This window comes from Bufo gargarizans, chromosome 6 (assembly GCF_014858855.1).
Source record: "Bufo gargarizans isolate SCDJY-AF-19 chromosome 6, ASM1485885v1, whole genome shotgun sequence".
In the NCBI taxonomy this organism is placed as follows: Eukaryota; Metazoa; Chordata; class Amphibia; order Anura; family Bufonidae; genus Bufo; species Bufo gargarizans.
Genome location: NC_058085.1, coordinates 151,783,924 through 151,811,494, shown reverse-complemented (window position 1 = coordinate 151,811,494; position 27,571 = coordinate 151,783,924). Strand labels below are relative to the sequence as shown.

Genomic DNA, 27,571 nt, shown 5'->3' with positions numbered 1-27,571 from the left:
CCTCTCTTCCTGCTCCATTAAGGGAATGATTTTCCAATTCAGCTCCAACCCCATCAGCAGAGAGTGCCCAAGTCTATCTTTAAGTATTTGCAGTGCAGCCTCTTGGCCTCGGCTGTCTACCCATGTGTAGCACTACAGGCTTTATGTAAATGCTTCTAAGTTCCAGTGCTCTTCTGCAAGATTTACCTTTCCATTCTTTTTTAGCTATTTACACACAGCTCTGTGCGGACTGAGGACAAAGAGGCAGCCTCTAATTTTGATTTTCTCGATTCCTAAAGCAGCATATACTCTCCCAATCTTTGGGACTGTTCTCCTCTAGTTACAAATCATACGTGAGCTGTAAGAAAGGGGTTCATATTGCGCAAATAATTAAAGGGGTTGTTTAGCCATATATAGATGACCTATCATCAGGATAGGTCATCAATATCTGATTGGTGGGGGTGCGACACCCGGCACCGCTGCCGATCAGCTGGACATTACACTATGCGTCATTCCTGTGGAGCAGTGGAGTTGTGTAATTATAAGTGCTCGCTCCATTCAAGTGAATGGCAGTGAATACTTGTCACTACACTGCACAGCCAAAAATTCTGAGACAACAGGCAGCATAATGAACAGGAAGCAACTCCTCTTCTTCAAGCAGTTGATCGACAGGGGTGTCGAGTGTTAGACACCCGCCAATCAGATATTGATGCCTTCGGACTCGAGGAAAGCAAAATTACAGGTAAGACAATTTTTCTCTATACACTGTTAGAGCCCAGCAGCTTAAATAATTTAGTATATTTTTATGCATAATATTTTATTTTACATATTTCTATTTTTTTAAGAATTGTTCGTATTGTAAATATGTGTCTTTATATTGGAATGATTTTTATTTATGCCTAGAGTGCCAAGCATCACTTTTACTTTTGAAACTACTATCCAAAAGAGAAAAACAGAGGAAAAGATTTTTATTTTCTAGACTTCTACACTGTTGTAAAAATATTAATAGTTGTAATCAGCTCGCATCAAAGTTTGTGTAAGGAAAAGGCAACTCCATCTTCCCTCAGCTACAGCCAGAGAACCACACAAATGCTACCATCTTACTTGAATTCTCCTGAGCATCTCTCTCCCCCTCCTTGCCCAGTATCCGTCTTTTATTGACTACCACAAAAGGTGTACAAGGGGCTGGCCCAAGACAAGGGTACAGGAAGTGATGACATATCAAAGGACAGGGAGGGGCAGTCAATGTGGCTGTGCAGACAATGGACACACCCCATACAAACACATGTATACAATAATCTACCATTACCACTGAGAGACATGATGACAATCTATAAAACACACACACATCCTAACATAAAATGTCCGCATAATAAAATTTCCACAACAGTCCCTCCTCTTTGTCATATGCTCCCCAGTGTCCCTTGATGAATCTTGATCTTCTTCTTTGCAAAAAAAAAACTGTCTTGTCTACGAAAAGTCCTGAATCCATAAAACAAAAGAGATGATGGAAAACAGAAAGTCAATCTTGACACGTAGCTTTTTTTCTTCGGGAGGTGACTTAGGAGGTGGCGTTTCGCGTTGGTCGCCGGCTGGTTTGGAATCCTCTGCATCTGGTCCATGGTTTGGTCTTCAGGGCGTCTTGTCTGTTCGGGCTTCGGTATATCAGTCGATTAGACATCAGGAACATCTCACTCCGGCGTATAGAAGGAATGGAGACAAAAAAACATAAGTATATGTCCTATTTCCTTTCGCCCGGATCAAATGGAAAACCAGTGAGCCCCAAGACCTCCCAAAGTTTTAAAAAGGATTCTGACTCTCACTAGTCATAGCTCCGCCCCTGCCCTGCTCCTGTCAGTATGGGCCTGACCCTTGTCAATGGTATCTGCTAGCCTGGCATACCCATATACCTTCCTCACAACTGGAGGATCCCAAATCTAAGGGGTCGCCTAGCTGCCCGGACACCCATACAGGATTAACAAGCGAGGAGCAGGAGCCAGAGCTAATATTAATATTGTCTATCAACAAATGCCTCCTTGTAACAAACAAAAGTGATACTCTGCATTCTTTGACTTAGTTGAGCAGCTTCTTGCAGTGACCGGTGTGGATCCAGTTGTCTCGTCCCTCGAACTTCAGAGAGGTTGGCGTCATCAGCATCACCTGGAATGGCCCAAGATATCTCGGCTCTAGTCCCGTCCCCGGATGTTTCTTTAGCACGACCCAATCACCTGGTTGGCTAGAATGAACACTGGTTATTGAGTCTGGGTCCGGGAGCAACTCCTGAACCCGGTGGTGGACATCGGGTGATAACCCTTGGGGCTGCCTGGAGGCATACCTGATGGAATAAAAGGGTTACAGCGGAACATTCAGGCCATGGATCGGCCGTGATTTTTACCTACTTTGCAAAAATCTGACCCAAGTACCAGCAAAGAAAAGGCAGTTGTGATTGATTGACATTTGAGAGGTTAGAAAGTTTGAAGATCGTTGATTTCTGCACCACTTTCCCCCCTTCTCATCGGCCTTAAAACCAGGACGAAGAGAAGCTGGATTAGCATGGTGCATCGTCTCAAGGTTAGATGGAGAGATGACGGAGGGATGAGAGAGAGATAGAGAAAGAGAAAAAGAAAAGCGCTTCTCTTGGACTCTGCAGTCTTAGCAGGATGGGAGTACATGACAGTGTTAGTTCGCACTGTCTGGGGCTTTTGAATGCCTTGTTGCTGGAGATCGATGGATTCGTGCAGCCACAGTTCTGCTTTCTGGAGGGAACCATGGCTTTGGAGTCTAGTGGGGAATTTACGGACGAACTTTTTCCCAATCCAGACCTCAAAGGTCCCTTCTTTGGGGATGATCCACTCTGAACCTACAGTCCCTTGGTGCCAATCTTTGAGGGGCTTAACAACTCCTCCTCTATAGATGGATTTCATGTACTGCTTGGCTGTCCTATAGTCAGAAGTGGTACCCTTCTGATCCCTAATTTTCCCTAAACCCATGCTCGAGCCTTCTAAAGGTAGGTGCGTCCACTTCCAGTGTCCTGCGACAAACGCCTGGACGGCTGCTACTCCTCTTCGTTCGCCTCTGAGTTGCCCTAGGGATTCTGGCACCGACACACGGACCCGTTCACCCTAGTTAGACCTCAGAAAAAGGAGTAATCAGTGCGAGGAAAAGGGCTCTCGCCGACACACGGCGGCCCTCTGAGTCTCCTAATGAGATATACCAGGCTCGGTTTTGGCTCTGAATAGTGACCTGACCACAGGATAGGGCTTCCAATTGACCTGGAGTGAAAAAAAGGGGGGTGCACAGAGAACACACAGTGCCTTCTGTGGGGACGAGGGGTGCACAGGACTATTGTGGGGAATGGGGTTACTCACACAGCTATTGGTATGCCCAGGTGATATATATCACCTTGTCTCCTTAAAAAAAATGCTCATCAACTCACTTTCCTTTGCCGATATGATTCTATATAGTCAAGCTGAACAGCACACGAAGCCCTTTTTGCAGTGACTGATCAAAAACCTCTCGCTCAGCAGTAGCCCTTGAATTCAGACAGTAGTTCCCACACAATATCATGAGACCCCCAGTGCTTCTAACCAAATCTACAGAGAAAAGAGGGAGAGAGAGAGAAAAGCAGCAAATATGCAAAAAAAAACTAAAAAATTAAAATGAGTAAAAGAAGAAAAATGCAAATATAAATTAATCAAAAAAATACCCACACAAAAATAGACAAATATAACTGAAAAATAAAAAAGGAAAAAAACACTTGATTACATACATTGAGCTTCAGTAAAAAATAAATTTTACCTTAAAACCCAAAACTCATGCAAAAACTAAACCCTTAGGAACACATACAATTGTATAGGACTGAATTAACAAATCAATGTCCTGGAGGGTTCCCCTGAAACCGTACAGGAGGAATTCCTACCCACCCAGTAATTGAAATGTTAATTTGCCCCCAGCCCCACACAGCTTCAGATTCATTTGACCAGAGAAGCAGGATTTAACATCACAAGGTCACATTTTAACCGTTCATATTGTGATTTAAAATCCGCTTCACTGATCCAAGATCTTGGCTGTCCCTGGGTTCTCTGCCTTTGCAAAGAAGCATATCTGGGACCACTACCCCACCTCGCCGCTAGGTGTGGTTCTGGGGTACTTAACATACCTGTGTCTGTTGCCATTAGCAACATTACAATATCGTGACATTGCCTTTAATCCCAGACACATTACTCTCCAAGGGTTGTTTCAATAACTCTGGCAATTCCCTTACAGCACCCTGTGCATGCATCAGGCTTCCAGATAAACCGTATAAACCTTCATTCTCCTTGCACAGCTCAGTATTACCCCTCACAGTACATTCATACTCAGCTCTAGCTTCAGCTGCCTGCTGGACAAGAGATCTCAATTTAACAATTTCCACTTTTAAATCTTCCACTTCTCCTTCCAAACTCAGCTTCAGCCTACAAGACTCCTGATATTTATCCGCTATCCACCCAGCAGCAAAAATCAGAGCATACTTGCCTTTCCTTTTGCGCCATTTTTTGGTACTGATCAGGTTTGCTACACAATTCTGGGCCTGCAGCCATGGATCAGTAGATCCCTGCATAGCCTGAAGAATGGCCGCCGTGTCCTTCAACTTTGTTACTTCTTTAAAAATACTTTCCATTGTACCATAAAAACAAACACCACAATGGTTGCTACAAAAAAAAAAAAACACTAGTACCAATTTCTAGGAGTTGTCCCAATACGTTTGACACAGAACCTTTCTACACTGTAGTACCCGTATTAATTATGCCAAACAAGTCTACAATTCAGTGTAACAGCCACAGATACACAAACATTAAGCAGAATCATCAACTATAGGACGATTTCACCACTAAACTGCCACTAATGACCACACGATGATTCCTGTATCAGACTGGTCACTGAGCTATAACATAACCGAACACTAAACCGATATCAGCACAAAACTTATTAAAACAAAATCAAACTGTACATAGAAAGGTTACAAAAAGACAAGATAACTATTCAACAAAACTAACATTTCCGGCAAAAACAATCAAATCGCTTTCCATAGCAAACTGACTAAGATGGCAGACAAGTATGGTAAAGATGGCCGACAAGCATGGTCACACAAAGGAAATCAAGATAGTGTCTACAATATCCAGCAATAAAAAACGTTTTTTTATATTTCCCTATGTTTAAACCAGAGCAAAACCTCCACTCTATGGGTGATTTACAGGCTAACAATACAAAAACCACTCTGAACGCTGTCTCTAATGTACAGACACTAAAACCAATTGCTGCCTCTATAAAATCGCCTCTTACAAAATCACAGTAACATAAAAGTTAAGAAGTTACAAGAAAACACAATTCCCTGTACTGCCCATCATACAATCTCTGTACAATCAACACAACGGAAAAACACTTACCCCATTCCTTACACCCCTCGATGCGGCAGACAACAACCACATAGGTTGTTTGAACAGATTTTTCTTTCCTCTGATACCAGCAGATTGGAGTACACAGATTTCAGTTCACAAAGAGCAAAACTTTCTCAAAAATGAGAGTAAAGAAAAGGATATTACCTTATGCCAGCCTTTTTTGCTTTTTGAAAATTAAACTGTGTCTCCTTTTAAGTTCTGCTGATAACAGGGGGAAAAAAATGATTTCCTTCCTGAGCTCGCCATCTGTTGTAGACAAATATTAATAGTTGTAATCAGCTCGCATCAAAGTTTGTGTAAGGAAAAGGCAACGCCATCTTCCCTCAGCTACAGCCAGAGAACCACACAAATGCTACCATCTTGCTTGAATTCTCCTGAGCATCTCTCTCCCCCTCCTTGCCCAGTATCCGTCTTTTATTGACTACCACAAAAGGTGTACAAGGGGCTGGCCCAAGACAAGGATACAGGAAGTGATGACATATCAAAGGACAGGGAGGGGCAGTCAATGTGGCTGTGCAGACAATGGACACACCCCATACAAACACATGTATACAATAATCTACCATTACCACTGAGAGACATGATGACAATCTATAAAACACCCACACATCCTAAGATAAAATGTCCGCATAATAAAATTTCCACAACAACACCTTTCTAGGTGTTTCTTAGAGCATCCGACTGTCAGGTCATATATAGGTGAGGATCAATTAGTACAGGTGTTGTACACTTACGTTTATCCAGAGGTTGCTGACATAACATGAGGTTGGTGCATTCATAGCATATTGCTAGGATTTGCCAGAATTGTGTCCTCTAACTGCTTCTTTCTTCAGAATGGGGCCCCTGGAGTGAGCAGAGAGCAGCCGCACATGTGCAGCCTCCTCTCACCTCTATGTGGGAGTCAGCTTGGTTATTTGTGACAGTCCCATAGCAGTGAACAGAGAGGTGTTCTTGCTTGAGTGGTTGTATTTACATTTAGTCTTAGACTACTAGTTGCCTGCTCTTGACAAGTGCATTTATATTTTTATTTATTTAAAATGTAACTTTTATTTTTACTTTCTTAATAATAAATTAAGGATGTTTTGTTATCTAACCTACTGTATTCAAACTATCTCCAGGACACCCATGTGTGTACTTCTATTATTTGTTTGTTCCTTTTTACCAATATTATTACAGTAGTAGTATATGAGTGGCAGTCACTCTCTTGTAGCTGACCATTCTTGGTTATTGCTACTAGCTGTATAAGTGCTTTATTTGTAACCTTTTACTGTGACCTGTAGTCATTTGAGGCTAGTGTTTAATTACTGGAGCAGTTTAGTTACTTGTAAAACTAACTGCTTGCTGCTGTTTGTCTGGCCCTTAAGGCCCCATGCACACGACCGTTGTGTGCACCCGTGGCCGTTGTGCCGTTAGACGTTTTTTTCTGCGGCTCCATTGACTTTCAATGGGGCCGTTGAAAACTCGGCTTGTGCACCGTTTTTACACCGCGCCCGTGACCCGTGTTTCTAGGCCGTGAAAAAAATATAACCTGTCCTATTTTTTTCACGGGAAACGGGTCGCGGCCCCATTCAAGTCAATGGGGCCGTGAAAAACGCGGTTGCACACCCGTTTGTCATCCGCGTCCGCGCCCGCTCCGCGCCCGTTTTATTTCTTCTTATGGCATGGGCAAATTGTCTGGCCAAAACTTGTGGCAATAAAATTGAAAAAAAAAATTGACAGGAAGTTTGAGGTGACAGGATATGCTAATTTCTAGTCATCTGTGGTAAACAGCTTCTGTATAGTGAGGCAGCGATTGCAGCAGGTGCAAATACAGCCACAATGCCACGATGGGATGTAGAAAAACTTATTTCCCTCGTCCAGGAGAGGCCGGAGCTTTGGGATACCCGGCATAATTCATATATTGACCGGCAAAAAAAGGATGCTTCATGGGAGCAAGTGGCACGGAGCATGCACCGAAGCGAATGGGCCAAGGCTGATAGCCGAGGCCGGGCCGAATTAGGTAAGTGTTATCAATGTAGTTGTGCTGTCCTTGTCCTCTGTGTGGCCCTAAGATGTAGGTTATGCTGGCTGGCGGCGAGACGTAACGGCATGACGTAGGACGTGCCGTGCTCCTGCTCCCTCCCCCTGTCTCATGGGTTGCGGTGGCGCCCGAAAGCATGTGTGGACGCGAACGCTGAGCGCCTGAAAACCCCCCGCTGCCTGCCACCGGAGGACCTGTGGTGAGTCGGCTGAGCGCTTCGAAGTGGCTGATGCAGCAGGGAAATGAGACCGCCTCCTTCTCTACGGACCTTGTGTGATTGATCGGGTGCCTAGGCATCGTTTTCAGCAGGGTCCCCTTGTATAGCAGTGGACTGCCACAGAGGAAGAAAACGGAGCCGGACGCAAGAAGGCAAGCCCCCTTTTACCTTGCTTAGGGTCAGCATGGTGTGGTCCCCTTCATCCCAGATCCGAATTCTCTGGTGACAGAAAGAAGGAAGGTATTGAGCTTCTTGTCTCCTTTCTTTGTCTGGGCCGGTGCGCTGATGCGCTCACTTTTTGCAAATTTGGTAAAACCGGTCAGAGGGAGGAAAAGTGGATTTTTGGGGGACGCACTGCTACTTTAAGGGTAAGGATGTCTGAGGCCTAGCAACCGTGGGGCCCCACCTGTAACACCTGTAACACCTGTAAAACCTGGGAGCTGAATGCCAAGAGGAAAGAGTGAAGGGGTGAAGAAGGAAGGAAGGGGAGAAGGTGACGGAGAGAGGGGAGGAAGGTTATAAGGGGGCGGAGAAAGGAAAAAAAAAAAAAAAAAAAACTGGCTGATATTTTTTTGTGGAGAGGAGTTATTTTCGCCCCAAAAATTGCTTTCTGTGGTATTGACTGGTTGGATGAACTGCTGAACATATGCTCCCGTATGTGTAGAGATACACATGTAACCGGACGAAGGAAGGAAAGGGGGGCTGGTTCTTTGCTGGACATAAATTAATTATCTCCTTTTGTGGAGGAATCCTGGACTTGGTATATATATTGGCAGATTATACCGGGGAGAGATCAAGTAACGACTCCCTCCTTTAGTAGCAGATATTTAATTGCTAGTCAATTGTTGTGTATTGATATATCCTCATCCTTTTTTTTTTTTTTTTCTCTTTTTCCTCTTTACTGGTTTGATTCCTGTCTGACTCCCCCCTTGTATTTGTCTAGCTACTTTGTGGTTTTTGGTGGTTGTGGTGGTGGGGCCTATACCCATGCCTCCAAAGGGGATAAACCGACGGTCTGCTGGCACGGCTGGCTCCTCCTCGCCAGGGGGTGGGAGGGGCAGCTCCGCCACAACTAGCCTGGAGAAATATCTTAGATCCCCCCCCAAAATCAAGAGCTCTCTGCGTGGGAACAAGGAAATGCAAAAGGATAGCAGTGAGGCGGCTGCTTTGGAGGAACACGGGAGGGTGGGGATGGGTCACGGAGAAGGGATGGAGGAAAGAATCAACCTGGTAGACAATAAGTTGCTGGAAATCCTGGGCGCAGTGCAAAAAACTAACCATAGCCTGGAGGATTTGACAACTAAAATTGCATCAGTACAGGTGGATCTTTCCTTCATAAAGGAGGATATGAATAAAGTTAGGGAGAAGGTGAAGGAGTTACAGATAACATCTGGAAGTATGAAAACTAATATAGAGGGTTTAAAGAAAAGAGTGGAAGGAATGGAAGAGGAAAAGAAAACTCTCTTAGAGAGAGTTACAATAATGGAAGATATGTCCAGGAGATCAAATATTAGAATAGTTGGATTTCCTGAGGGAGTGGAAGGTGAGGATACAGCAGGGTTTATACAACAGTGGCTGCAGGACAGCTTTAAAGATAAGGGGCTAACTAATCTGTTCTCAGTGGAAAGAGCCCATAGAATACCAGGGAGAACCCCTATAAAAGGGGCTCCCCCGAGGGCAATTCTAGCAAAAATACAAAATGATAAAGACAGGGACATAATAATGAGAACGAAAAGAACGCTGCAGATATTAGAGTTTAACGGAAATAATATAGCGATTTACCCTGATTACTCAAGAGCCACCCAGATTAAGAGGCGGGAGTTTAAAGAAGTGAAGAAGAGACTAGCTGACGCCCAGATACAATATTCCCTGCTGTATCCCACTAAGCTACGTATAATATATCGTGAACAGGTCAGGTTTTTTGGTTCTCCAGAGGAGGTGGTGGAGTGGTTGGATGCAAAAGGAATAGGAACATGAAAGGCGCCAGACTGATTCATGGGACGGGGGGATAGGGGGTGGGAAGGGGTCGTGTGTAAGAGGTGGGGGAAATTCTCGATTTCTGCCGACCAGATAGTGGGGGAGGGGGGGGGGGTGGGAGTAGGGTGGGAATGGTTGTCTTGGGAGATCTAATGGGACCTAAGGTGAAGAAAAAGTTAGTGACTAATCTAAATGAGTAGTACGAATTGTATTATGACATGGAATGTAAGGGGCCTAGGAGATAGGGTCAAGAGGGTAATGGTTTTTGATATGGTCTCTAAACATCTCCCGGCGATTGTAGGATTAATGGAGACACATAGTATAAAGGATAAAATAAGTTTGTTAAAGAAGAAATGGGCCCGGTATCAATACCACTCATGTTTTTCTACATACTCATCTGGAGTTAGCGTATACGTTCACCATAAAGTAGATTACCGTCCGATTGACGAGAAAATAGATGATAGGGGTAGATATGTATTTCTTCATTGTCAATGGAATGGTATTGTATGTATTCTGGCTTTTGTATATATACCTCCCCCATTTTCTCTAACGGTCATCCATAGGTTAGTGGAGTATGCAGAATCAAGAGGTAAATGCCCCATAGTAATCATGGGAGACTTAAATAACGTTATGAATGAAGAGTTAGACAGATACTCTGTGATCCCAAAGGTTAAACAGATGACAGGGCGGCAATCAGCGCTGTGGAAAATATCGCAGGAACTATCCTTAATAGACGTTTGGAGATATCTTTATGACGATAAGCCAGGGTTCTCCTGTTTCAGCCGGGGAAATAAAATAATGTCTAGGATAGATTTGGCACTGGTGAGCTCAGAATTGGTACATAAAATCTCCAGCATGAAGTATGAAGTGAATAGTATCTCGGATCACTCCCCTGTGTGTCTGCGGTTTAAAACAAATCTAAGACGGACAACCTGTGAGTTTCGTCTGAACCCTCATTGGTTGAACTTAATTAAGGAGGAAGATGACATTAGAGGGAATATAGAGGAATTCTGGAAATATAATATAGGCTCAGCAGGCTCAGGGCATGTTTGGGATGCCTTTAAGGCATTTCTACGTGGTATTTTGATAAGTAAAATTAAGGGTCTGAAAAGGGGATTTGCAGAACAGGAGAGAAAGCTGACAGATAGGATAAAAGAAATAGAAGCAGAATTTGTGACTAAGAAAACCCCTGAATTGATAAGCCAGCTGGATCAGGCTAAAAATACACTGAGGAATTATCTGAGTGATAAGGCACAACAAAAGGTTTTTTTTGAGGGGGAACGATATTTTAGAGAATCCGGGAAGTCGGGAAAACTGTTGTCCACACTTATACGGAATCAAAGGGGGGGTAATAGGATCCATGGTGTTGAGGGGAGAGCTGGGGGGATGGTATCCAGCCAGGGAGAGATGGAGCGAGAATTTGTGGAATACTACGCGGGCCTCTACTCCTCGGAGGGGGGGGGGGGGGACCTGAAGAAATTAGAATCTTCATGGAGGGAGCTCCGATTCCCAGACTCTCGGATGAGGAGAGGGATTGGTTGAACGGCCCTATTGAAGTTGAGGAATTACGGGACACATTGAAAACTATCCAGGGGAATACCAGTCCTGGGTTGGATGGCCTACCCTTTGAGATATATAGAAGGTATGGAGAGGTCATTCTCCCAGTGTTAGTACAGGTCTTAAATGAATCAATGGATAGTGGCGAGCTCCCGCCCTCTCTCTCCGAGGCTGTAATAAGTTTGATAGCTAAAAAGGGGAAGGACGAGAAAAAGGTGGAGTCATATCGCCCCATCTCTCTCCTCAACACCGACTTTAAGATATGTGCTAAGTTGCTGGCAAATCGTTTAAAAAAAGTTATTGAGACATTAATACACCCAGATCAGACTGGCTTCGTACCCAAGCGTCAGGCGAGGACGAATATTAGACGGACATTGTTGAATATGCAGATGGCTGGGGAGGGTGCCCACTCCATCCTGTCTTTGGACGCTGAAAAAGCGTTTGACAGGGTGGAGTGGGCATACCTCTGGAGGGCTATGCATGAGTTCAATTTGGGGGAGAAATTTATTAAATGGGTACAGCTTTTATATAATAACTCGAAAGTTAGGGTCAGGATTAATGGAGTAATATCAGAGGTAATACCCCTGCAGAGGGGAACCCGTCAGGGGTGCCCACTCTCCCCACTATTGTTCGCTATATTTGTTGAGCCATTAGCTTGTAAGATCCGAGCAGATGGAAAAATTAGGGGATTTGGGGGAGATGGTGCACTGGATAAGATATGCCTATATGCCGACGATATCCTGTTTTTTGTGGATGGAGGAATATCAATGGTACAGCATCTGATGGAGGTAGTTAACCAGTTTGGCCATGTCTCCGGCTTTAAGGTGAACTGGACGAAGTCGGTGCTGCTTCCAATTGGACAGGAAATTGGGCAGGAGGAAATTAATATTAAAGTCTTGAAACCTACGGAATCGTTTGAATACCTGGGAATAAAAGTTAGCTCAAGGATACAGGAGTATTTGGAACTCAATATTGAACCTCTATTAAAAAGGGTTAGGGAAAAAACAAGTGTCTGGCAAAAGCTGCTGATTCGACAAGTGGACCGAATAGCAATAATAAAGATGGTTTTATTACCACAGATTTTGTATGTTATCTCCTCGTGCCCAATTTGGATAGGTGACCACTTTTTTAATGCATTAGAAGGTGCGATGAACGACCTTATCTGGGGAAGGAAAAGGGTTAGGTTGAAGCAGAAATACCTATGGTTGGGCGAGGAAGATGGAGGTCTGTCTATCCCATGCTTCAGGGGCTATTACTTTGCATCACAGCTCCAGTGGCTAATGATGGAAGATGATAGACTGCGACGCTTCCTGGAAAGGGAGCTGGGAACGCCCCGATACAACATCATTGGTACATTGGAAGCAGGAATTATAAAAATTAAGGGGAGGCAATGCCCAATTAATAAGATGGTACACTTAGTTTGGGTGAATATAAAAAAATTATTAGGAATAAAGCACACATTAAGGGTTTCACCTATTTGGGGAAATACTAATTTAAAAGAATTTTTGAACTTTGAAGATTATTTGTTTTGGGTAAAAAAGGGTATTAGATTCGTGTCTCAAATAGTAGTGGAAGGAAAGTTGAAGACACTAGAGGAAATGGGTTTAAGTACAGATAAAGACTATCTCACATGGTTTAGATATAGTAGATTGAAACACGCTTTTGACAAAACGAAGAATAAAGAATACTTTATCATAAAGCACTCAGATTTTGTTGATTTTTGCTATCAGGGAATAGGGAGTAAAGTTTCAATTTCACAGATTTATAAAAGGATAAAGAAGGGTTTGGGTGGGGTGATTAGATTCAACAGTGAAAAGAAATGGGCACAAGATGTGGCACCCTTAATTTTGGATTGGAGAAATATATACAAAAATGTTAAAAGGAGCACAATATCCAGCAGTTTTCGATTGACGCAGTTCTTTATTCTTCACCGGACCTATGTTACCCCAAGGGTTAAGAGTAAGATGTATAAAACTGGACGTGCAAAATGTTGGAAGTGTGGAGAGGAGGGGGCCGATTTTGTTCATTTGATCTGGTTCTGCCCGATTGTTCAGGGGTATTGGTCGCAAGTTTTTCAGTACCTTGAGAGAGAGACAGGGAAACCGGCCCCTTTGGAGATTAGTATTGCAGTCCTGGGAGACACTAGAAGAATTGGGGGGGACAGAGAAAGTGAAAGAAAATGGGAAAAAGGTCTGATGTTGGCACGAGTAGTCTTGGCCAGAGGATGGGGAGCTGACAGCCCGCCAAATGTGGCGGACTGGAAAAATTTATGTGAACGGGTGACAAGTTACGAGAAAGCCAGGCAGATGAAGCCATGAATAAATAAGGAAAAGTACAAGTGAGGGAACTACAAGGTTTCTGAAGAGAGGTTACTGAAAGGAAAGGCCTTTTGGATACTCCCAAGACAACCAAAAAGGGGTGGAGGGGAGGGAGGGAGGTTTTTCTTGGGGAAGGGAGGGGGGGGGATGTTATATGAGGTTTTTTAAAAGCTAAATTGAATGGGGATAAATTATTGGAGTATGTCTTCGTAGTTTATAATGGTGTATAACTTTATTGTTAAGATACCCGCTTGCAATTTATGATGGCATATATATGTATTTTTGTAATGGTTAACTATGTTATGCTTTAATAAGAAGAAAATGATAAATAAATATAATTTAAAAAAAAAAAAGATGTAGTTGGAAATTCCCTGAGGGGACAATAGTGTTTTTGGGGTGGTCCATCCTCCTTTTGCGGAAAGGCCTGTAAATGGTTGGTAAATGAGGCGTCAAATTTTTCCCCTATATTAATTATTTACCTCACAAATGTCTTCTATGTCATTTCTAAACAGTGAAACAAACCAAAACCCGCTGGGCAAGTTGCCGCGACCAGTTCAGGCGGGAGATGACCAGCAAAGGCCGGAGTGGGGAGGGGTCGTCGCGTAAACGGGCCTATATATATACGGCCCAGTTGCAATTTCTTCGGCCAGTTATGGAATTGAGGCCGTAAGTATTTTTCACTTTTTTTCCCCAAAAGTTTCATATTTGCACACTTACGTTTGTTTGGACAAAGCGAAAGTTTCCCTGTTAAAAATGGATACAGTTCAGTAGTTCTATTACAGACCTATACTTTCGGTGTGGCAGCCATGTCAGAACTGACTACATCCTGCTTTTAAACTACTGAAACTCCCAGCATGATAGAATAGCTGTAAGCTACTCGGTCCTGCTTGGAGTTGTAGTTGGCCATCAGCTGGTGTGCAACAGTTTCTAAATGCATGGTGTTGGTTGCCTACCTCAGTTTAGTGGTGGAGTCAAACCAGGGTCCACCGCTTTGGAGCTGAATGATGAGACGACACGTGAAGTGTGCAGATGTCGCCTCCCTTATCTGTTTTGTTTGTGTCAAAGCAATTTATTGTCCCTCCTGGAACATAGATGTTTGAAATTGGAACTTGAAAAGCGAATAGAGATGACACTTGCGCACTGCACGCATTATTTCCTCATACAGTAGATCATCGTGTTTGTCGGCTCCTAGTCACACACCAATGTTTATAAACGCTTTTCATATGCCTCCCATTTTAATGGGAGCCCGGACTAGGGTTTTTTGATTTTAAATTTTCGGGCGACATGAGAATTGTACCATAGCAACAAAGCATCAAAATTTCTTTTAGTTTAGAAATGGGTACCCTTTACCTATTGGCATTGTAATTTATATAGCAGAATTGGTATTGCACCGAACCCCACATGGTTTCCTACCATTCCTCCTATAATCTGACTATAACCACATTCTAGGCAAAAGTGGAAAGCTGAGGTTGCAACAACGCTTGAGCAGCAGGATTACAACTAGGACTATCATCATGGTCAAGTGTGGCCTGGTACATGTTGTTTATCTGTATATGTAGTTCTACTAGGTTCTAATTACATCTTGGATATTTACATGTTGGTAGCGGGGCACATGCAGATGAGTTGGCCTCAATTTCAGCACTGGTTTTGGTCCTTGAATGCGGAATCCTCTTCAGAGGCTGGACAGCTCCAAGCAGCAAACAATGTTTTCCCTTTTTTTCCAAAACAATAGGCCTTTACCAGACGTATCCCATCAATAGATTACAAATGTATTTGAAATGGGATTTCCACATTTCACATTGAAGCAGTTTTTTGATGAGTAAATAAAAATTTCAGATGTATGCTGCCTGTCCGTATATTTATTCTATTTGCACAGTTTGTTTGCGCCTAATATAATCAATGTGCTTTTGGAATGTGTAACGCAAATGATCTAATGTGTTTTTTGTATTCATTTTTTTACGTACAGTACTGTGGACAGTCTGGATCCATCCCACGAGTCTGAATCGTCGGGCAGTGAAACCCCTGCAGTCTTTTCCCCGCAGGCAAGTCCGGAACCAAGCCCGGCTCAGGACCCAGAAGACTCCACGCAGGCTGAGGCCCCCCTACCACTGGCCAGTCCACCCAGGATTGTCCAGTCTCAGCCCAGACGGCGCCGCCAAGTCCCTCCCTCTACCTCTGGGCCAGAGAGTCGGGAGGTTATTGATGCACGCGTCATCGATTTTCTGGCCCAGAGGAGGAGTGATAGCAAGGAGGAGAAGCTGTTGAGGGGACTGGGCACGCTCCTGCAGCAGGTTCCTACAAATGAACATCCGGACTGCGTGGCCTCCATAGCCATCGTCATAAAAATGTTCGCTTGCCCCAACCATGGGGACATCATTGGGCGATTAAATAATATGCGCATTGAGGTTGAAAATGCAGGCCAGCAGCCCAATCCGGCCCCATACCAATTCCCTCCCCAACCCACCCAAGGCCCTTCTTATGCCCCCCTCAACAGTACCTTCCACCTCAGGGGCCAAGTCATTCTGTGGGGCAGCCCCTTTACCATCCCAGTCTAGCAACTGGGGCACCACCACCGGCCCATGTTAGGCCACGGTCCTCTTTTCCGCCTGGGTCGTTCTCGCAGGACCTTCTGGATTTGTAATTTATGGTTGCATTGTTTGAAAAAGCATTTTATTTGTTCTTTGTTTTTTTGTTGTAAAAATACCATTGACTGTGTTTTGGGTGGGCCCAAAATTTTACTAAATTATGGTTTGGGTCCCAAATCATTGACTAGTGTTTTATTTGCACACTACACACAACATTCTCATTTGAAAACACAATGTAAAACATAAGCTACACACACTGTATCTCACAAAGCCACACTTTATTTGGACAATCAACATCTTTATTTAGGGTTCCTGTGCAGATGAGGTATTAGAAAAAAATTTGGACCCGAAGAGCCAAATATCAAGATGTTTCAGTAAATTAACATTTAGACAGAAACATCTTTAATATTTTTAAATAATTTTAAAAAAATATGTGAGGTCCAAAAAATCTCAGCCTGCAAGCCCACGTCAAGGGTCCTCATTATCTTGCGAGTCCCTACACTCAACTAACACAATCATTTATAGTAAGTTAGCTAGAAAATAAAAAAAAACTAAAGAGCCCAGAAGATTTCAAAAACTGCCACGAATAGCGTCCCTCTGCCACGGCAAAGACCCCTCTGGGCTGATAAAGTAGTCTGCAAAGAGTTCCCGAACTGCAATGCCTGCAGTCCCAGGTCGTCTATGCAGGGTCCTTTCCAAACCCAAATCTGATGACGTAGGAAGATCTTCCATGTCAAGAGAAGAGGAAGCCTCGTGAATCCTGGTGAAGTTGTGTAGAACAACACAAGCTTGAATCACCAGGGTAGCATTCTCCGGATCCATCTGTATGGATGACAGAAACACCCTCCACTTGCTAGAGAGTATCCCGAAAGCGCACTCCACATACCGATGGGCACGAGTCAACCGGTAGTTGAAGATACGCCTCCTGACATCCAAACCACGCTTTGGGAAGGGCCGCATAACATGTGGAGTCAATGCAAACCCTTCATCCGCCACGATGACAAACGGAGCCGGCGGACCTGCATATCCAGGCAGTCTTCTGGACTCGGGCAGGGCAAGCTGGTTGGCACGAAGCCGCTCACCCATTCTAGAAGCACTAAAGATGCGAGCATCCGCAGTGCTTCCATAGGACCCGATATCTACCATTATAAACCGGTAATGACTGTCAGCAACAGCCATCAGCACTACCGAGAAAAACTGTTTATAATTGAAGAAACGGCTCCCTGAGTGTGGCGGCTTCTTCACACGGATGTGCTTGCCATCCATTGCCCCGATGCAGTTTGAGAACTGCGCAGAATTTTGGAAGCCCTCAGCGATCCGAAGCCAATCGTCCACCTTGGGCTGTGGCATCACCGTCTCTCGGAGTTGCTGCCAGATGACATGGCAAGTGTGTCGAACAATTCTCGAGATCGTTGAGGTCCCTAAAATAAACTCAAAATGCAGGGATGCAAAAGAGTTCCCAGTGGCAAGGAATCTGTAGGAAAAAGGAAATAAAAAAAAAAACAGTCATCAACAAATCGCATGTAAGAACAGATTCAGGATTCTAGTATAATGCTGTATACACTACACGATTGAAAACACCATATGTCTAGTGGTGGGGAACCTATGGGACGGGTGCCATAGTCGGCACTCAAGGCCCTGTGTGTGGGCAGTACTACGACAACTAAGTGACAACAACTATGTTTAGACCCTTTGTAATGCAGTAAATGCTGTGCAAGTGCACAATTATGTTAACATTATGCATGATGAGGACGATAGCTGGAAATCTCGTGGGTTGCCAGCAGCACAATCATCCCAAATAGGGTCCAGACCGGTACATCGACTTGGACCAAGGTGGTGCACGCAGAGAGAGATCCTGACAGAGGGACCAATTTCATTCAGACACTATCAAAAAACACGGCACTCGACAGTATAGGATGAAAATTGTTGACAGATTAATAACTCTGAAAGGAAGGTTACAGCTGCTGAATCACGGCGGACTGAGTGTATTAAACACCATTTTTAGCAAACTCCTGGCGAGTGCAGTGTATTTTTGGAGTGTCTGGAGGACGATAGCTGAACACAAGTTTTGAACTGTATCCAAATGGTAAAAAATACACAAAAAATGTTAGGTCATGTGACAGGGATTAATGTGTAAAGAAACAAACCATTAAACTCCCCCCCAAAAGAAAAAAAGGGCAAAGAAATGCTACTTCAGCAAACAGTAGCACATGTCTCACAGCAGCCATTTTGGAGCACATGTTACTCCTAACACAAGCACTGCACATTTCTGGTGAAACTTAACAAGTACTATACTGCTTACCTCAACGTGACGATGAGCCTTTCCTCAGGAGTAATGCTGCGCCTCATATTGGTGTCCATAAAGGTAAGGACAGTACGTAGAGACGACAGCAATCGGTCAAAGGTACCCACTGACATCCGACAGAAGGAAAAGAACTTCTCCGGATGGCGGCGAAGATCTTGGTATAGCGTATGGAAGTGTCCTTTCCGGTGCCGTTGTGAAACAATCGGATGGACCCAAAATCGTCACCTTCTCCTCGGTTCCTCATTCATCAAAGGAGTGCGCTGTCCCCAACGCCGAGAAACCAGCCAATGCAGCAAGACCTCGTCCTCAGAATCAGACATGGTGATACAGCAAAGAGAGCAGCCAAAATAACCTCTGTACTCTGGAAAGACTACAGAAAATGGCCACCAATGCATACTCAGGTGCCCCTGATTTATACCAGTATCCTGGGTGGAGATATTAAAATGACATTTTTTTAACCATTCCTAGATTTCTGACGGGCCGCAAAAAAAACGGGAACACGGACACACGGAAGCACAACGGAAGCAAAAACGGCCACGGATCACGGAACAACGGAAACACGTTTTGCGGCCCGAGAAAAAAAACTGTCGTGTGCATGAGGCCTATTGCTGTGGCCGTGTTTTTCACCACTCACTTCCTCATGACTAAATAGTTCCACAATTTATATATATTTCGTTACTTGTCTAGTGGTACTGCTACTTATTCTACTGCTGCCTGCTAATAATTTATTGAATGTTACTGTTGCTGTAGAATTGTTGCTATTGTACCTGACTACTAATTGCGGCGACTCTCCTACACTATCTGTCTATGATCGAGCTGCTTACAGCTTCTTCTGCTGGCTCGTGATATTTATCGTGACGGCAGAGTGACTTTGTAGGCTGCCTTTTAGCTCGCCAGGAACTTGCACACTGATGGCTTGGTGCCCTGAAGTCTAAAAACTAATTACTGCCCCCCGACATGTTTCGCCATATCCATGGCATCTTCAGGGGATCGGGCAGTCTGCACGGAGTTCATGTGTGGCTGTGTTATTTAATGCCTCCTATTTCATGACGTATCCTTAACTGACCAATCACTGAGCTTGTTAGAAATCGCGTAGCTAATACCTTAATTCTGTATGGCTGTTTAGTTCGGTTTATGCTAGCGTCTGTCTTCACGCGATATTTCATCAAGTTACGCGCATGTCTTTGAACTTAGATCGTGGTGCTATTTTTTCGATTTTTAACCTAACTTGTTACGATTCTGCGATACTTGAGATTAAACTACTGTTGCGTTATTTATTTATATTAAACTTTCGCTCTATATCTTTGTATCTACTGATTAAAGGATTAATCTTGGCGCTAAACCCACTGTTTTGTTTAGTTATTATTATTTTTATATATATTTCATTTAAACATGATTATGGATTCTACATATGTCTCTTGTGCTTATGAATTTTTATTTCTTATTTATTAATCTGACGTTGACTTTGATAATTATATTAGGTGCTTAACTAAATTCATTTATTTGTGTATATATATTTTAATATTGGTAAATCTTTTTATCTATTTTTAGTGTATGAACTAACGATATTTTGTGTGACAATATTGCTCATATTATACTGCTCATATACTTCTTTTAATATACTTTTTGTTAAGCTTTTGATGAATTAATACTTATTTATTAACATGCTCTTTTTTTATTAATATCTTTTTATGATTTTTGCTTTTACGATGATCATTAATTTGTGATGTTGTTTTTTTTTTTTTTTTTTTATATATCGACTTACCAACTATTGTTATGATTTTGGTGTTTTATAGAGACATAATTCATTAATTTTTTTATGTATATATTATTTATTTGTCTTATAGGTCTATTTGTGGTTCCGGATCCATTAGGAGGTAATAAACTGGTTTATTTTGCTTTATTTAGTTTTTGGCCACTACTCCATGATTTGTTAGCGAAGGTTAGATTACGTATATTTGCGTATATATATTTATTACTTTTTCTATTCTTTGTCTTTTAGTTATTTTTACAGAAAAGATGCATAAGTGAAGCCTTCATTTAGGCCTTGGGGTGTAAGGCTTTTTAATCTATATATCCAGCAGGTTTCTTCCTGCTGTAATTTTTATCTATATCGCCCTGTCTTGGGCCCAATTTAATTTTGATTATCCCCCATACTCTTAAGCTATCGCTTTTTCCACTATGTTCAGCTTGTATATGTCTGGATAATGTAGTATCCGTTTTTAGGTTGATATCACTGAAATGTTTTGAAACTCTCCTTCGGAGTTGTTGTATTGTTTTTCCCACGTAAATTTTGGGGCAGCTGCATTGTATGGCATAAACAACCCCTGTTGTTTTACAATTTATATACTGGGAAATTTTGTACTTTTTCTGGTCGACCGGATTTTCAAATTCTTTACAAGCTAGCATTTTACTGCAGAATTGGCAATCTCCACATGGATAAGACCCTTTTGTGGTTAGCCATGTGGTTTTTTCTGTGTGTTGATAATTCCACTGGAAATGACTATGTACAAGCTGTCCTCTTCTATAAGCGATTGTGGGATAGGGTGTAATCACTTTCTGTATATCCTCATCCATTCTTAGAACATTCCAATATTTCTTCAGAATGTTACTGACTTCTTGGTGTTTAATGTCATAGGTGCCTATACAGCGCACTATTTTTTCGGCGCTTTCTTTTTGGCGATCCTGTAGTAAATCACCTCGATCTCTTTCTTTTGCCTTTCGATATGCTTTATGTAGCACTTTCTTTGGGTATCCACGTTCCAAATTTTTTTTATATAATGTTTGACTATCGCGTTCGAAGCCTTCCTCAGTTGAGCAATTTCTTCTTGCTCTGATATACTGGCCTACTGGAATCCCTTTTTTTATGGGAGTTGGGTGGTAACTTGACCAGTGGAGGAGGCTGTTGCTTGACGTGGGCTTTCTATAAATTTCTGTTATTATAGTTCCATCCTCTGAAAGGCTGAGAGCTATATCAAGGAAATTTAGTCTGTTCTTGTCAATTTCACCTGTGAATTTTAATCCTATGGTGTTTAAATTGCGAATTTTGATAAATTCATAGAATACTTCTTGTGTGCCTTCCCAGAGTATTATGACGTCATCAATATAACGACCCCAATACGTGATGTATTGAGTGAATTGGCTATGTGCTTCAGAAAATACTATTTGTTCCTCCCACCACCCTAAAAAAAGATTTGCTAAATTTGGTGCGCATTTCGTACCCATCGCGGTACCTGTGGTCTGTAAATAATAATCACCGTCAAAAATAAAATAATTGTGAGTAAGTAAAAATCCTAATAATGACAGAACAAACTGGTTATGATCTTTGTATTGGATACCTCTTGTATCTAGATAGTATTTCACAGCTTCCAGACCCTTAGAGTGCTGTATGCTCGTATATAGAGCCTCTACGTCTAAGCTTGCCAATGATGTTCCTTTTTCCACATATATATTTTGTAGCTTAGTCAAAACATCTTTTGTGTCTTTTAGATGTGATGTTAGACTGGGGAAAAATTGGGATATCACCTCATCGACATATCCACTTATTCCCTCACACAGACTTTTGTTTCCGGATACGATTGGTCGCCCCGGAACTGGATGTCGATTTTTATGTATCTTGGGGATAGCATAAAATGTCGCAAGTACTGGATTCGGTTTGTACATGATTTTGAACTCCTCTTTTGTTATTATTTTTTTTTTCTTTTGCTTGTTGTAGTATGTTCTTAAGTTCCTGTACAAATTTTGTTGTAGGATTACTCTGTAATTTTTGATACGTATCTTTGTCTTTTAGGAGATCCATAACCATTCTTTTATACCACTGAGGAAGGAGTCAAGTTAACTCCGAAACGCGTTTGGTAGGACAATTCCATGAGACTAAGGACGTATTGAAGCGCTTCAAGTCGACCAGGAGTAACGGGATTGGTAATCACAACTTGGTAGAAAAAATTGAAAAATCTTTTAAAACTCATCAGCCGCAGCAACATCTGACCTGCCTGCGTGATTGAGTACCCGTGCAGGAACTGAAGTCTACCAAATTACTGAGACTGCACTTCTACAACTGATCACCGTGGATTACCGTGGATCCCTGATTTTATCTCCTGGAGGATATACCGCAGCCTGAATAACGCATCACACGTGGGACGCCACGTGAAATTTCAGCACAGTCGGCACAAATCTACAGAACTGTAAGTAACAAAAGTGCCGAACGAGTGTATACACAGGCAGAGCGATCTGTTGCATTGTCAACTAACGGCAAAAGAAACCGGAGTGAGTGGCACTCTGACTATACGGCATTCAATCTATGACTCTTGACAATACAAACCTGATTATACCAAGTGTATTGGACACTATCATTAGTAAGGAACTTGGCCATCAAGATATCCTTCCCATAGGATCACACATGTGTTGTTACATTTTAGCGATACCCATTTTTAGAGGAATTTAAGTCTATATAGCATACTGTTTAATAATTTTATAAGTATATTTTTCTTGTATTGAATTGACATAAATAAAAATATATAACTATCCACCCTACTCTCCTGTGTGACCTCAAGTGCAGGTGTGCCCTGCTACACTTTATATTCACTAAATCCTTTTGAAGATTGGGTGTAATCTTCCCGCAGGTGCACCCACTCCATTTTTTGCCTAGGAGGTGAGCCTTCTCTAAGCTTTTTCTCTTTTATACTCTTGTTTCTCCATTATTACTATGTTTCCCCCTTTGTCTGATGGTTTAATTTCCAAATTTTTATTTTCTATTAGTTCCTGTAGTGCTCTCTTTTCTTTTTTAGTTAGATTACTGCCTATTTTTGACTTCTTTGCTTTAATTTTCTGCAATTCAATAGTCACTAGCTCTACAAATGTCTGTATGTTATTGTATTTGGTAAATGGTGGTGTAAATTTAGACTGGGGGGTCATAGTAGAGAATGGTGGTTTCGGTACTTGGATTTGTCCCATATGTTCTTGCTGTAATTCTTCTAATATTTTGATTGCTTCCTGTTCTCGTCTCATTATTTCATGGGGATCTTTATCTTTATTTTTAAATTCTTTATGCAGCGCTAGTTTCTTGCGAATAGGTTTATATCTTTAACCCATGAGAAGCAATCAAAATATGGTGCTGGTGTATATGAGAGTCCTTTCTGTATAAGTTTTTCATGTTCCTAATCTAGGATTATGTTTGAAAGATTAATTACTTGCATTTCTGTCGTTTTTGGAGGGGGTGCTACGTCTTGGGTTGGTATCCCCATTTGTCCCAGTCCCTTAATTGTGCTCCCGATACTAAAAAAGAAGATGAGGAGGCTGAGGATGAGGACGGTAAGGATGGAACTATATTTGGTGTTCCTATTGATGCTGGTGCTGTCACAAATGGGAAAGCTGGAGCTGAAGAGAAAAATGATGGGGCTATTTTGATTGCTCGTTCTGCAGCTGATACTGTTCCTCTCTCCGTATGCTGTGCAGTCTGGCCTCCAGATTTGCTTTGTGGGTTGCTCGCCCATTTTGATGTATTATTTTGATTATATATTTTTTTTTTGATACTGCCCAAATTTATTTTGGGCTTTTCTCTTCGTGCCTAGTTTTGGGGGATTGGACCCTGAGTCTGATTCAGATATTTTGGACTCTGAAATATCTATATACTGTATTGGTTTGCGGTAGTTAAAATTTCCGCTTCTATAACCAGTGTTTTTTTTTGTTATTTATATTGCCTGATGTATTTGCGATGTTTTCTTTCTTTAATCTCTCCTTGTAAACTTTCTATATTTTTCTGTAAATTGCTTTCTAGCTGAGTAAACTCTGGATGGGTTTGAAATATTTTTATATCGGCTACATCTTTTTCTAATTGTTGAGAGATTTTATGCACTAGTTTCTTTTCATATTCCAAGAGATACGTTTGCATTCGCAACAAATTTTCTGTTAATAGGGTTTCCCACCCCTTTATGAACTTAGAATCTTCTTGATGTGAGTTGGGCGTTATATTGATACGTATTCCTCTATATACAATCTCTTGTTGTATGTATGTATCTAGGCTCCTTACTTCCGAAATTGACCGTACATAATTTTTGTAGGTTTTATTAAGTTCTTTGAAGGCTTGATTAATGTCCAAAATATTTATTGGTAGATTTTCAGTGGAAAACACTTGGTTTGCTTCTGCTAGCGATATTTGTGTAGAGGGATGACTGGAAAAAAAACAGCCATACTTCACTTAGTTCCACATTTTCCTGGTTTCCTGTTCTTTTTGGGTACTTATTTTAGGGTTTTCCCCTATTTTTTTATATATATATATATATATATATATATATATATTACATTCATATATACCCTGAACGTGTAGAGGCCCTTTTATTGTATTTACATTTAGTCTTAGACTACTAGTTGCCTGCTCTTGACAAGTGCATTTATATTTTTATTTATTTAAAATGTAACTTTTATTTTTACTTTCTTAATAATAAATGATGGATGTTTTGTTATCTAACCTACTGTATTAAAACTATCTCCAGGACACCCATGTGTGTACTTCTATTATTTGTTTGTTCCTTTTTAACAATATTATTACAGTAGTAGTATATGAGTGGCAGTCACTCTCTTGTAGCTGACCATTCTTGGTTATTGCTACTAGCTGTATAAGTGCTTTATTTGTAACCTTTTACTGTGACCTGTAGTCATTTGAGGCTAGTGTTTAATTACTGGAGCAGTTTTGGCCTCTTTCACACTTGCGTTGTCCGGATCCGGCGTGTACTCCACTTGCCGGAATTACACGTCGGATCCGGAAAAACGCAAGTGTACTGAAAGCATTTGAAGACGGATCCGTCTTCAAAATGCTTTCAGTGTTACTATGGCAGCCAGGAGGCTATTAAAGTCCTGGCTGCCATAGTAGGAGCGGGGAGCGGGGGAGCGGCATACTTACAGTCCGCGCGGCTCCCGGGGCGCTCCAGAGTGACGTCAGAGCGCCCCATGCGCATGGATGACGTGCCATGCGATCACGTCATCCATGCGCCTGGGGCGCCCTGACGTCACTCTGGAGCTCCCCGGGAGCCGCATGGACGGTAAGTATGCTGCTCCCCCGCTCCCCGCCACACTTTACCATGGCTGCCAGGACTTTAGCGTCCCGGCAGCCATGGTAACCACTCTAAAAAAGCTAAACGTTGGATCCGGCAATGCGCCAAAACGACGTTTAGCTTAAGGCTGGATCCGGATCAATGCCTTTCAATGGGCATTAATTCCGGATCCGGCCGGAGCAAAAAGCGCAGCATGCTGCGGTATTTTCTCCGGCCAAAAAACGTTCCGTTCCGGAACGGAAGACATCCTGATGCATCTTAAATGGATTTCACTCCATTCAGAATGCATTAGGATAAAACTGATCAGGATTCTAACGGCATAGAGCCCCGACGACGGAACTCTATGCCGGAAGACAATAACGCAGGTGTGAAAGAGCCCTTAGTTACTGTTTGTCTGGCCCTTATTGCTGTGGCCGTGTTTTTCACCACTCACTTCCTTAATAGTTCCACAATTTATATATATTTCGTTACTTGTCTAGTGGTACTGCTACTTATTCTACTACTGCCTGCTAATAATCAACACACAGAAAAAAACACATGGCTAACCACAAAAGGGTCTTATCCATGTGGAGATTGCCAATTCTGCAGTAAAATGCTAGCTTGTAAAGAATTCGAAAATCCGGTCGACCAGAAAAAGTACAAAATTTCCCAGTATATAAATTGTAAAACAACAGGGGTTGTTTATGCCATACAATGCAGCTGCCCCAAAATATACGTGGGAAAAACAATACAACAACTCCGAAGGAGAGTTTCAAAACATTTCAGTGATATCAACCTAAAAACGGATACTACATTATCCAGACATATACAAGCTGAACATAGTGGAAAAAGCGATAGCTTAAGAGTATGGGGGATAATCAAAATTAAATTGGGCCCAAGACAGGGCGATATAGATAAAAAATTACAGCAGGAAGAAACCTGCTGGATATATAGATTAAAAAGCCTTACACCCCAAGGCCTAAATGAAGGCTTCACTTATGCATCTTTTCTGTAAAAATAACTAAAAGACAAAGAATAGAAAAAGTAATAAATATATATACGCAAATATACGTAATCTAACCTTCGCTAACAAATCATGGAGTAGTGGCCAAAAACTAAATAAAGCAAAATAAACCAGTTTATTACCTCCTAATGGATCCGGAACCGCAAATAGACCTATAAGACAAATAAATAATATATACATAAAAATTTTTATGAATTATGTCTCTATAAAACACCAAAATCATAACAATAGTTGGTAAGTCGATATATAAAAAAAAAAATAAACATCACAGTTTAATAACAAAAATTTATGATCATCGTAAAGCAAAAATCATAAAAAGATAGTATTAATTAAAAAAAGAGCATGTTAATAAATAAGTATTAATTCATCAAAAGCTTAACAAAAAGTATATTAAAAGAAGTATATGAGCAGTATAATATGAGCGATATTGTCACACAAAATATCGTTAGTTCATACACTAAAAATAGATAAAAAGATTTACCAATATTAAAATATATACAGGTCCTTCTAAAAAAATTAGCATATTGTGATAAAGTTCATTATTTTCTGTAATGTACTGATAAACATTAGACTTTCATATATTTTAGATTCATTACACACAACTGAAGTAGTTCAAGTCTTTTATTGTTTTAATATTGATGATTTTGGCATACAGCTCATAAAAACCCCAAATTCCTATCTAAAAAAATTATCATATCATGAAAAGGTTCTCTAAACGAGCTATTAACCTAATCATCTGAATCAACTAATTAACTCTAAACACCTGCAAAAGATTCCTGAGGCTTTCAAAAACTCCCAGCCTGGTTCATTACTCAAAACCACAATCATGGGTAAGACTGCCGACCTGACTGCTGTCCAGAAGGCCATCATTGACACCCTCAAGCAAGAGGGTAAGACACAAAGAAATTTCTGAACTAATAGGCTGTTCCCAGAGTGCTGTATCAAGGCACCTCAGTGGGAAGTCTGTGGGAAGGAAAAAGTGTGGCAGAAAACGCTGCACAACGAGAAGAGGTGACCGGACCCTGAGGAAGATTGTGGAGAAGGACCGATTCCAGACCTTGGGGGACCTGCAGAAGCAGTGGACTGAGTCTGGAGTAGAAACATCCAGAGCCACCGTGTACAG

At 41.8% G+C, this 27,571-nt stretch overlaps 1 protein-coding gene across 1 annotated transcript in view; it reads left to right on the top strand.

The window, feature by feature from the left end:
- Positions 1 to 16,061, top strand: part of LOC122942059 — a 60,137-nt gene extending 44,076 nt beyond the window's left edge. Inside the window, exons 2-3 of the mRNA XM_044299553.1 lie at positions 14,019 to 14,172; positions 15,473 to 16,061. Coding sequence (XP_044155488.1) covers positions 14,072 to 14,172; positions 15,473 to 16,061 — 690 coding nt within the window. The 5' untranslated portion in view covers positions 14,019 to 14,071. The remainder of the gene's footprint in view (positions 1 to 14,018; positions 14,173 to 15,472) is intronic.
- The last annotated feature ends 11,510 nt before the right edge of the window (positions 16,062 to 27,571 follow it).